Source organism: Vipera berus, assembly GCF_964194415.1.
Source record: "Vipera berus genome assembly, chromosome: 1".
Lineage (NCBI taxonomy): Eukaryota > Metazoa > Chordata > Lepidosauria > Squamata > Viperidae > Vipera > Vipera berus.
Genome location: NC_138202.1, coordinates 282,779,493 through 282,792,143, shown reverse-complemented (window position 1 = coordinate 282,792,143; position 12,651 = coordinate 282,779,493). Strand labels below are relative to the sequence as shown.

Below are 12,651 nucleotides of genomic sequence, written 5' to 3'. Positions count from 1 at the left end.
ATGATGTTTCTAGCATTTACTCTAAAGATTCAGTCTATGGGTTTATATTCTATGTTTTAATTATTTTTACTTTAAGTTTTATTTAATCCTTTAGTGTAAGGATAATAGAGGCTAGATGGATTAGAACAGTAGTTACTTCTTCTAAGAAATTGTTTGGGATTGAATGTTACTAATTAAAACCACTGCTAATGGGGCAATTTTACAAAGATTTATTCATAATGGATATAAGTCCCTGATTGACCAAACATTACTATTAGGAACAATTCAGAAACTGTTAGTGATATTCTTGAAATGTTTCAAAGGAGCATACTCAACTCAAAGGCAAAATTACTGGGAGGGTGGGGTGTTGAGGGGGGTGGAATTCACAAATAATATTATACTACTGTGAACCTTTATCATGTGCATCAACACATTAGCAAGTTCTTGATATAACTGCTTGAACTTCTGGACCCAGAAAAGCAATTTAGAGAGAAGGACTTTGCAGCAAGAATGCACAGTAGACACCACTTAGGAATTTGTCTTTTACACAACAGAGTGTAGAGGGGATTAGAATGGCCCCAATCTGTTAGCCTTTCATAAGATTCTAAAACCTGGCTATGCTCCTGTGCCTGAGGTGCTCAATGACCATGTTTCCTGGCTGTATTACTAATAGATCATGTATCTTTCTCCTATGTATCTTTCATCTGGATGTTTTTAGTGTTTTAAAATGTGTTTAATATTTTTAATTGTAGTATTCTTTTTTGAACTGAATGCCACCCAGAGTCACTGTCTGAGATGGGTGGCTATAGAAATTGAATGAATGAACGTATGAATGAACCAAGTTCAGAGAGTATCATAGATCCCATGGATATTTCTTGGATTAGAAATAAGAACTCCAAGGCAGTTTAAATTTCTTTAAAAGAAAGCTTGAAAACTGATGACACAGAATCACAGCTTGATTGTATATTTGGCCTTCATTTGTATATGCAGCCTTCATTTTTCTCTGTATTTTGACCATTAATAAATCCCTTTTTCCTTTTTATGTTTTTAATGTATTAGTGAATCTCACAGAAACAGATCTGGTGTGCTGTGGTACAGGCAGCTGCATGATAAACATCACAAATAGGACTGTGACATCAAAAGGACCATCTAATACTTTGATCTACACTTTGATGGGAATCTACACAGGTAAGCCCTCTCAGGCATCTTTGGCATTCCATGAAGGAAAGCATACATAATTTGTATGTATAATGTATCAGAGTACATTTTAAAGTTACACAATGCAGGACCTTACTAAAACTAGGTTCTCAGTTTAGGTAGCGCCTTGATAGGAGATTATCTAGGAAATTTGCTTTTCATGCCTTGAGCTCCATCATATCAAGATTTAAGTGGATAAATTAATATATCAAATGTTGAGTTCTTAATTGTGAGATGGTTCAGAATGGCATAGAGCAGGGGTAGAGAACCTTGGCTCTTTTATGACTTGTGGACTTCAACTCCCAGAATTCCTGAGTCAGCATGGCTGGTTCAGGAATTCTGGATTTTGAAGTCCACAAGTCATAAAAGAGCCAAGGTTCCCTACCCCTGGCATAGAGCATAGATGTATTCTATTCTGAAAACCCTCAAATAGAGAACAAGGTTGACCCATGATGAGAATGAATGGAGCTGAACTTCTATGTTTGGAAAATCATTAATTGACCAAAGTAAAATAAGAAAAATTGGGAGGTTTACAACTGGATCTCCTATGCCAGACATGTCAAACACAAGGCCCGGGGGCCAGATCCGGCCCACGAAGTGGTTTCATGCGGCCCGTGAAGCCATCCTGGAAACAGGGAGGGAACGGCCCCCACTGCCTTGGCCCTGGCCCAGAGACCCTCCTTCTGCCAGAGACCCTCAGATCTGTCCCACTCCTGCCCAGGCCCCCATAGGTACCCTTGATGCGAACGATGTAGAGCTGGCCACGCCCACCCAGTAGGCCATATGCACTCTAGCCACACCCACCCAGTAGGCCACACCCTCCCAGGCCACACCCACCCAGCCCCCTAAGGGCAACCGCAATGCTGATGCGGCCCTAAATGAAATTGAGTTTGACATCCCTGTCCTATGCCTTAAACAGGATGTACAAACTATTCATATATTTTACATATTAAAATTAAATATTAAAATGAGAAAGGTAACATTTTACATGTACAGAGAATCCCTACATGTAAAATTTGAACAGGACATTGGAGAATACCTTGGAGCAGAGGAAGAATCCACTCTTAAAGCATCCCTGACATCAGATGGCTGTCTAGTTTCTGTTAAAATACTTTCAGCGAAGGAGAGTCCGCCGTCTCTCAAAGTGGTCCATTCTCTTATAGAAGGCCTCTTATTTTTAGCTTTTGGCTTTTGAAAGCCTGTTGCAGGAGTAGACAACCTTGGCTCTTTTTTATGACTCGTGGACTTCAACTCCCAGAAATCCTAGGCCAGCCATGCTGAGGGGAAAGAGAGAGGTTTCCAAGCTGAGCCATGCTGGCTCAGGAATTCTGGGAGTTGAAGTCCTTGAGTCATAAAAGAGCCAAGGTTGCCTACCCTGCACTAGAGGAGGATATTAAAATTATTTACAAGGTTACTTCTTTAGGAACTAAACTTTTAGAATCTAAAACAGCTAATTCAAAAAAGCCAACAGGAAAGAACCTCACATTTTTCATCTGCTTCTGTCTTTTGGAAGGTAAAATTAGATAACAAAATAATCTATTTCCTATGTTAACATCTCTGCACTGAAATCAAAAAGGTAGGAAAGAAATGAGAAACATTTTTCTCAATGTAATATGTCTAATTTAGCTGATGCTAGAAAAAAATAGTATCTTTTGTACATACTCTTGAAAACTATTTTGAATCTATAACTATGTATTACAACTAAACCACTTTAAATTAAACAATTCTTAAGAATGAAATATTCTTAATTTGGACTTTACTTTTACTGTTTGGACTGTTGTGTGTTTTGAAAAATAGATTATTTAGAATCTAGTTATGTAGCACTTCAGTCTTTAAATAATTAATCTAGTATATATATAACAATATATGATGTTTTCCATGGTGAGCTTAACATCAATAACAACATTTATTAAAAAGGCTAAAATAATTTCTGGTGGTATTATCTGTACATTAAAATTTTGTGTAGTCACAATCTTTCACTTTTCACATTCTGGACAAGCAGTGGTCATGTATCCTAGCAAAAGAGGTTACATATGTGCATAAGTGTAGTCAGTAGCATATGCCTTTTTAAAAATATCAAACATGCAAAGAAACAAAAATAAGTCCAAAATATCTGTGATTGCTTTTTCCTTCCAGTAACAGATTGCTGGGAAATACTAAACATGGCCTTAAGAATTCCAATGTTTGTTACAATTTTTTCTGGATGTGGTTGGAAAGAGGCCTAGAAATGCCAGCACAAATACATCACACTTGCTGAACGTGCACACGCAACTAATTACAATCTTCAATTATATGTGATATGAAAATGAGATGGGCTGTCTCAACTGCAACTTGAAAACCGTTCCGTTTTGCAGCAAAAGAATCCAGGACAAGCTGATCAGCAGAGCTTAGAGAAGACTCATTAACACAATTTTTGGGAAGGAAAGAAACAGAAGGATAGTTTAACAACTTCCAGTTGACGTTATGTTATGTACTGTAACATCTTCTGGGAGTCAAAGTCCACGAGTCATAAAAGAGCCAAGGTTGCCTACGCCTGGCCTATTGGCTTTTGAAAGCCAATAGGAATTGCTGCTGAGCACGCCAACAGACCCAGCCAGCAAACGTTGCACAGGCAAGTTGTCTGCAGCGAAGGCAGGAACTTTGCACCTCTCCCTGCTGCCCAACTACACCATCTCAAATAGGATGGCAATAAACAATTTAGGCTGCATTTACATCAGGGCTTTTCAACCTTTTCAGAAATTGTACCACTTTTAGGACATGACAATATTCAAGCACCACCAGTGCTTAACAAGGTGTCAAAAACTTGATGACTAAAAAAGGGGGGGTATTTTGGGTTTCATTGGTTAGATTCATTTATTGTTATAGAAATGGCTAGTTTATAATATTATACAAAAGCAAAAAGTTGAGGTTCAATGTTAATGCTTCCTTCTACTCCTTCAATAGAGGAAGTCAGAAGTTACTGCCTTTTCTTTTTCCCTTCTCCCCCTCACTTTTCCCTTTTTCTCTCACCCTTCACTCGCAAAAGCCCCCCCACTCATTCACACTTTGCTCACAAAAACCTCCAGTTGCTCTCACTCACTCCTTTGTCTCTTTCAAAGGCACCTTGTTCAGTCTCTGCCCCACTCACTTCATCTCTTTCAAAAGACCTCTTGCTCGCTCGCTCACTTACTGCCCCGTCGCTTCCAAACGCCATTTGCTCATTCATTCACTCACTTACTGCCCCATCGGTTCCAAATGCTTTCAAACACCACTTGCTCGCTCACTCACTTACTGCATTTGGAAGCAATGGGGCAGTAAGTGAATGAGTGCCGGTGCCAGAGGCCATCAGCTGTTTGGCACCGGAGACTGCTGCCATGAGGAACACAGCTCTGGATCGGGGTTTGGAGCAGCTCCGGGTGGGGGCTCAGCATGGGCCATGGCGTGGCAACTGCAGGGAGGGGAATCCCCACAGTGGCTGTGGGGAGGGGAATCCCCACGGCATGTGGCTCCGAGCCATGGGGCAGGGGTGCAAAGGATGGGCGACGATGCCGTAGCAAGACACCAGCATCGCTCCCAGTGACAGCACCTCTGAGTTCCGGCACCTTTTTTTTTTTAGAAAAAAAGCACTGATTTATATTAATGCTATTTCTTGGTTGGCATACAATTCAATTCAATTATAGTTAATGCAACATGGGTTTGGGAATTTTTATTCCTATGATGTGATCCACAGCTTGTGATAAGGAAGAGGCTAGACCTCCAAATCACTCAGTCAAATATTTTCAAATTTCAAATATTAGGGATCAAAATGTTATGCTTTGATTCTGAAGGTAACATTTCCTATTTAAAATATGAACAAAGAAATTGTAAATCTTACCAAATTCTGAATATTTTGTAGATCATTTTAATTCTTATATTCAATCCATTTGATTGGATTGAATATACTTTGACTTCCATCAATATAAAGTAATAAAAAGTAACATTCCTGTTTTTAGTACAATGTCCCTTCACAAGTAATTCAGAAAATACTATCATTGCAAGGAAATGGCTCAAAAAATATGCTCATCTGGACTAAAGCAATATTGACAGATGTGTGATATTGCATTCATGCTAATCTCAGTAAAGCCTCTGATTTGACCTGGAATGGTAACAAATGTTTTATGCAACAGCAGACTGTGGTGTTGTTGTTGTTTTCCTGCTAGCTGTCATAACACAAACGTCACAGCTGAGCAAAAAGAATTGTGAAAAAAGGATGCCCCCAAAGTATTTTGCTTTAGGTTAAAGTGAGACATTTTTAATATTGCTAGATTTAAATTAATAGCACTTGATTTGACTTTATCATTAAATACCAATTTTTCCAAACACAACAATGTACGCTGTTAATTTTGTTTGTTCAAACACATCCTTTCATTTCTCAGCTAGTCAGATTCTAGCTGTGTTGCTAGTGACTACATTTCTGGATCAAATCTCAACCAACCAAGCAGAGAGTGAAGAAAAGACTGTGTCATCCTTTAGATCCACTTTTCTGGAAACATTTCAACATCTTAAAGATAAACGCCAGTGTCTCTTGATACCTTTGACTATGTATAGTGGACTTGAACAAGGATTCCTTGCTGGTGACTATAACAAGGTGGGTTATAAAATACAGAGTTATCTAATCTATTTCAGGTGCTAAGTGAAAAGAGGCAGAAGGAGGAGAAGTCGACAACAGAACTGCACACAGTGCCCAGTGTAGACTCTCTCAAGGGACTGGAAAACTCATCTAAATGATGTGCCATCAGATGTAGTTATCTGTATGTTTTCTTTGGCTCTAATTCCTGGAAATATTTTTAAAAGAAAAGTTGGGAATAATAATGGGATGGAAGATGCATAAGTATAGGTAGCAAGGCATTCTAGGAGAACTATTTTCTATCAGTAGGCATAGTTTTTGTATGAATTGTTTTTTTTTATTGAAAAGTTTTAACATACAGTTTATCTTTAACAATCCCCCCCTCCCCCTCCCCTCTCCCTCCCTCCCTACCCCTCCCCCCCTCCCCCCCCCGACTTCCCAGAGCTAAATACAAGGTATAGGAAAAAAAACAATCATAAACAAGCATATGCTAACAACCATAAACTCTAAAATCCATCACTCTCTAGCTTATACAGAATAATACAAATCTTAATAATATTAAATATATATAGAAAAGGAAAAAGAAAGGAAAAAAAAGAAAATAAAGAAAGAGAAAGCGAAGGAAGACTTATTCAAATGCAACATAAAACTTCTTAACCCTATATTTGTTCTGGATGTACTCAACCCATTTTCGCCATTCCATAATATAACGTTCTTGCGAGTGATCTTTCAGATAAGCCGAGATCTTTGCCATCTCTGCCAGGTCGGAAACCTTTAAAGTCCATTCTTCTATGGTCGGCAGTTCCTCTTTCTTCCAATACTGACCTATTAAAAGTCTTGCTGCCGTGATTAAGTTCAACATCAACTTAGTGTCCACAACCGTAGCATCCGTAATTATTCCCAGCAAGAAGAGTTGCGGACAGAACTTTATCCTTTGCTTGAAAATCTTCTGCATATTCCACCAAATTTTTATCCAAAAGGCCTTAACCTTTTTACAAGTCCACCATACATGAAAATATGTTGCATCTTCATCACCACACCTCCAACATTTTGGTTGATAGTTCGGATACATACTTGCAAGCTTTTTAGGATCTAAATGCCATCTATAGAACATTTTATAAAAGTTCTCTCTTAGATTTTGAGCTTGTGTAAATTTTACATTCCTCACCCAAATCTTTTCCCACGTGTCCATTGTAATAACTTCTTGAATATTTTGGGCCCATTTTATCATACAGTCCTTAACAAGCTCTGTTTCTGAATCAATCTCTATCAATGCAAGATATATCCGTTTAATATGTGCTGGACCCTGATTTCTGATTTGCTTTATCAGATTTTCATCAGTCATTGTAAAACCATTTTTCTGATCTTCTTTCCACCTGGCCCGTAACTGAGTATATTGAAACCAATTCTGAACAATCTTCTCATCTCGCAAGACACTATATGGTTTCAAACACCAGATATTTCTTTCCAAGTTTAGAATCTCCTTATACGTAGTCACATCATGTTTGAAACCAGCATGTATATTTTCTATTGCGTGTTTTGGAATTGCCCACAATGGTATCTTGCAGTCTAGTTTATGTCTGTACTTCCTCCAAACTCTCAGCAATGCCTGTCTTAAAATATGCACTCTAAACACATTATCTACCTTCTTATCATACAACAAATATGCATGCCAACCAAACAACAAGTCGTGGCCCTCAAGATTTAATAATCTCTCTTGTGTCAAATTGATCCAATCACTTATACCTACTAACGCAGCAGCTTCATAATATAATTTAAAATTAGGCATTTTAAGACCACCTCTTTCACGGGTATCCTGCATAATCTTAAGTTTGACTCGTGGTCTTTTCCCTGCCCAAACAAATTTATTGATACCTCTCTGCCATTCCTCCAAATTAGAATCTTTCTTAAGAATCGGTATCGTATGAATTGTTAACTTATAAAACCACTTCATCAAAAGTTACCTCAGAGTAGCTTACAAATTACAAAATCCCTAGTTCTGGAGTGGGATTTGCATTCACAATCAGACCAAGCCTTTAATTGCCTGAGGCAAAGAATAACAGGTTGTCCCCTTCAATTCCATGTACAAAACCTCACTGAACCAGGAGTTCACTCTTCTGTGTTGTCCAAGAGGAGCAACTCCTCCACTTTATCTTTGGAAGAGAGCAGATTCAGTTTGAAGGAATGCAAAGCAGGTGCCGTTTTTCACCTCCAGCTCCTTACTGCTGTCCACCTTAATGTAAATGATTGTCCTGTAGAGCCAAACTAGTCACTCTGCAGATCAATTGCAGACCATTATGCTCCTGTGTGCTGGTCTTGCAACATTAGGATGCTCTGCTTGAAAGGGTGTGAGCAGAAAATTGAATGCATACTGAAATATACATGCATTTTCAAATGAAATGTATTCATGGAAAAAAATGATAAAATTTAAAAAAAAACCAAAGTAGACAGCAGATCCAAACATGTTTAGAAAAATTCAGTTGGGCCATGTTTTTGCCACCATGGTTTTTTGTTTGAACATGTTGCATTCTGATGCTTTTAAATTCTGAATTGGCCATGCATTTGTCAATTAACTATATTGTATTAACTATTCTCTCTATGCAAACCATTTCTACACCAATGTTTCCCAACATGATGGATTTCAGCTCCCAGAGGATTGCAACTCCCAGAGTTGCCAATTAACCATGCTGAATTTTTCTTAGGTAAAAAATTTCAACATTAGCTTTTCCCACCCGTGTGTGTGTGTGTGTGTGTGTGTGTGTGTGTGTGTGTGTGTGTACACATACTGTACATTTATTCATTTGATTTCAATAGTTGCCCATCTCAGCAAACAACTCTGGTCAGCTTACAATTCATAACATATATTACAATTAAACTTTAAAAAAACATTTTAAAACAATAACAACAGTAAAAAGCGTTAAAATAGTAAAAAAAATTTACAGTACATACAAAAGCAAGACATCTGGCCCATTAACAATATAGCTAGGAGGCGGGACCGTTGGCTCATGTAGTGCCCCAGGCTCAGGAGCATAGCCAGGTTTTTATATTCCAGTTGCATCAGAATCAGAACTTTCAGAATTCTTATTCAATATGTCCAAAGAATTCCATCTTTGCTAAAAATTCCAATGTGTTGAAATTACTAATTTTATTTTTTATTATTATTACATTTATATGGCCACCAGTGGAATTCTGAGTACTAAACAAATACAAAAACATAACGCAGAACAATTTAAAAAAACAAGTTGAGGCACCTATAAAAAAAATCATCATCAACATGTTACACATGCAAATGCCAGAATTCAGTTAGTATCCAGTTCCAATGTTGGGGGAAAAGCCAAGTCATGGCAACCTTCCAGAAGGCCAAAAGGGGTGGGTCTGTCCATGGGAAGGCTGTTCCATAAGGCAGACACCATGAGACACACCACACTTCCCAGCACCTCCCAGGTGACATTGTTTCATGAAGGAAACCCCGAAAATATTTCCTCTATTAGATTGCTGGAACAGGCAGAAACCAAAGGGATAGGCTGTCAAGCAATTACAACACACCTGGAGGATGCTACTTTGAGAATGAGTAGGTTATGTCTTTTCAATTCCGGGTCCAGTTTTCACTTGTTTGGCTGTTTAACAACAGCTGCAGTAACTGATCAAGTCCTAGCCATCTACCCATATTGCACAGCAGCTGCACATTGCATGTAGAGGCTCTGTAGCAAGACAGAGAAGAATGTTTTATTGGTTATATAGGTGTTGCATGAATATTCAACACGAGCATTCCGAAGCACTCGTCAGACCTTTAACTGCAAACATGAAAATTGAAGCTGCTGTTCTGCATAACAATATAACTGTGTGGGCACTTCTCTCTTTCTTATTTTCTTTCTAGTCCTATGTGACCTGTGCTCTTGGGATAAACTTTGTTGGATATGTGATGATCTGCTTTTCAGCTACAAACTCACTCGCCTCCTTGCTGTTTGGCAAGATTTACCAGTTCACTGGAAGAAAGGTTCTCTTTACACTGGGTAGGTAAAGGCTAACTGGGTGCTTGTCTATTGTGATGATCTCAATGGATTTGACGTGAGCTATGAGGAATAGAATACAAGTTAAGAAGCAATTGCTCAGAGACATAATCAATCTAGACTTCCCATCACTAGCCAGATGAAAAAGTAACAGTCCCAATAGTTATATAGATAAATATATCTGCTGAATCAGTAACTTCATTGAAAAATTCTCCGAAGGTGCAGCATTGGTTACCGGTTGTCCTCCGGGTGAGATTTAAGGTGCTGGTACTTACCTTTAAAGCCCTACATGGCTTAGGCCCGGGATACTTGCAGGACCATCTGCTGCCGGGAACCACTTCCCATTGCCCAGTGCGCTCACACAGAGAGGGCCTCCTCAGGGTACCGTCGGCTAGACAATGTCGGCTGGCAACCCCCAGGGGGAGGGCCTTCTCTGTGGGAGCACCAGCCCTATGGAACCAGCTCCCCCCTGAGCTTCGGATGGCCCCAGATCTCCGGTCTTTTCGCCACGGCCTCAAAACACTTCTTTTACATCAGGCTGACCTGGACTGACAGGGATTTTAATTATGTTTTTAATTTTTAACTTATTTTAATTTTAATTTTAAATTTATTCTACAGGGGCTATTAATTTAATTTCCTTTTAACTTCTGTATTATTGTATTTTATTGTTGTTAGCCGCCCTGAGTCCTTCAGGAGATAGGGCGGCATATAAGTCCCAATAATAAATAAAAATAAAATAAAATAAATTATAATTCACTGTAATTCGAAGATTTCTCAGAAAACCTTCTGGAGGTAAAGGAGTTAAAGGTTTCCAACTTGGACAAGGTGATCTAGAAATTGCTTGACCTATGGGCTACATTAAATTTTGATCCAGTACATTAATTTCAGTATCTGACCTCAGTTCAACAATTCTGGTACTCCTTTTACAATGTATCCATATATGTGATGTTAATTTAATTTATTTATTTGTTTAACAAAAAACAGACATTAGAGCTATGCATACCTTAAAAATGTTTTGGAATAATTGCTTTAGATCTTGGACAAATGTTACTATTTTGCTATTCGTTAAAGTGTGAGCCTTGGAAAAAGGAGGCTGCTGCTTTAAAGGCACATTGTAGTAATCTTAATGTGTAGTCTTCTTAAAGCAGCAGCATATTTTCAGAGGCTAATGTGGTAGCTTGAGAAAAGGCTGCTTTAATTAGAAAGGTCAAGTGATGTACAAGAATCATAGAGAAGAAGAGACCTTAGATGTCTTGTGGACCAGCACCTGGCTCAGGTACAAGATTCCCTACAGCATATCTAGTAGAAGATCATCCACCTTCTGTGGAAAACCTTTAGCAAAGGAGAGCTTGCCACATAATGTGGCAGCCTTCTCCATTGGCTAACACTTCATACAATCACGAGGTTCTTTCCAATCTCTAGTCTAAACCACCTTCCTTAGTTTTAGCCCTGGTTTTAGTCATGCCCTCTATGGCAATAGAGAATAAAGTTGCCAGGTTGAGAAGCACTACCTTCATTGGTTCCTTCTATGGGCCAATCCTGCTTCTTTCTTCCAGAGTCTACTTGCTGTTAGAAATGAAGTTATGGGTAAGGAGCTTTTTGAGTCCTATGAAGCCAAGTAGTTCTTCAATTCATAAAGTGTGAATTAGAATGTGCTTTACTCTTTTCTCATGATCTTCGCCTCATCCAACAGGTGCCATCCTCTATCTTGGCTGCATAATAGCACTACTGCTCTGGAAACCTCACCCAAGCCAACTTGCCCTATTTTTTATAATACCTGCCATTTGGGGTGTAGCAGATGCTATCTTGCAAACACTAACTAATGGTAAGCATTTATAGTGAGAGAAGGTCAACAGAAAGATGAAATGGGATTGTGGGCTTTATGGAAAGGAGATAATCAATTCCAATAACTGCATTAGCCTTACTGGAAAGTGTCATCTCAGCAGGAATTGTTAGATGGATCTATGTGATGTTCGTGGATTGCCTATCGTGGGTAGTAGGCCTGTTCTTCTGTGCATAATGATCACACCCTATTTCTATGCAAATTTGATGAATTTTTAAAATCTGCAGGAACATCCACCCACATTCCTATGTTCACAAAAATCTATACAATTTCTTGAACATAAGGTAAAAGTAAAGGTTCCCCCGCACATGCATGCTAGTCGTTTCCGACTCTAGGGGCCGGTGCTCATCTCCGTTTCAAAGCCGAAGAGCCAGTGCTTGTCCGAGGACGTCTCCGTGGTCATGTGGCTGGCATGACTAGACGCCAAAGGCGCACAGAACGCTGTTACCTTCCCACCATAGTGGTCCCTATTTTTCTACTTGCATTTTTATGTGCTTTCGAACTGCTAGGTTGGCAGAAGCTGGGACGAGTAACAGGCGCTCACTCTGTTATGCGGCACTCGGGATTCGACTCGCCAAACTGCCGACCTTCTGATTGACAAGCTCAGCGTCCTAACCCACTGAGCCACCGCGTCCCTTCTTGAACATACATAGTTGCATTTTTCCTTAATATGTGCCTTTTAGTGCAATGCTTTTTACAAAGTATAATTTTTTGCAACTTTTCCATTTCAGTTAAAAAAAACACGTAAACTTCTAAAAAGGGAAAAACCTAAAGGATTTCATATTGCAGTTTGGATAGTCAGAGTTTTAGATACGTTAGTTCCTCTTGAAATAATGAACAGAGTAGACTTCATCCCAAACCCATAAAATTATTTGATCTCTTAGAATTGTTAAGACTTAGCAACACTTAATACATTTATCTTAGAAGGCAACATATTCTGCACATCTAGAATTTCACTGCCAGGGAGTGGCCTGGCATCCATCAACCTCATTAAGACCCTTTGAAGGAGGTGTTCTTTTTTTTATTGTTTGCCGCCT

At 39.0% G+C, this 12,651-nt stretch overlaps 1 protein-coding gene across 1 annotated transcript in view; it reads left to right on the top strand.

Moving 5' to 3' along the window:
* The window catches only part of UNC93A (unc-93 homolog A), a 43,912-nt gene that overhangs the window by 27,857 nt on the left and 3,404 nt on the right, over positions 1-12,651 (top strand). Inside the window, exons 5-8 of the mRNA XM_081325787.1 lie at positions 1,039-1,167; positions 5,571-5,782; positions 9,639-9,774; positions 11,465-11,596. Coding sequence (XP_081181913.1) covers positions 1,039-1,167; positions 5,571-5,782; positions 9,639-9,774; positions 11,465-11,596 — 609 coding nt within the window. The remainder of the gene's footprint in view (positions 1-1,038; positions 1,168-5,570; positions 5,783-9,638; positions 9,775-11,464; positions 11,597-12,651) is intronic.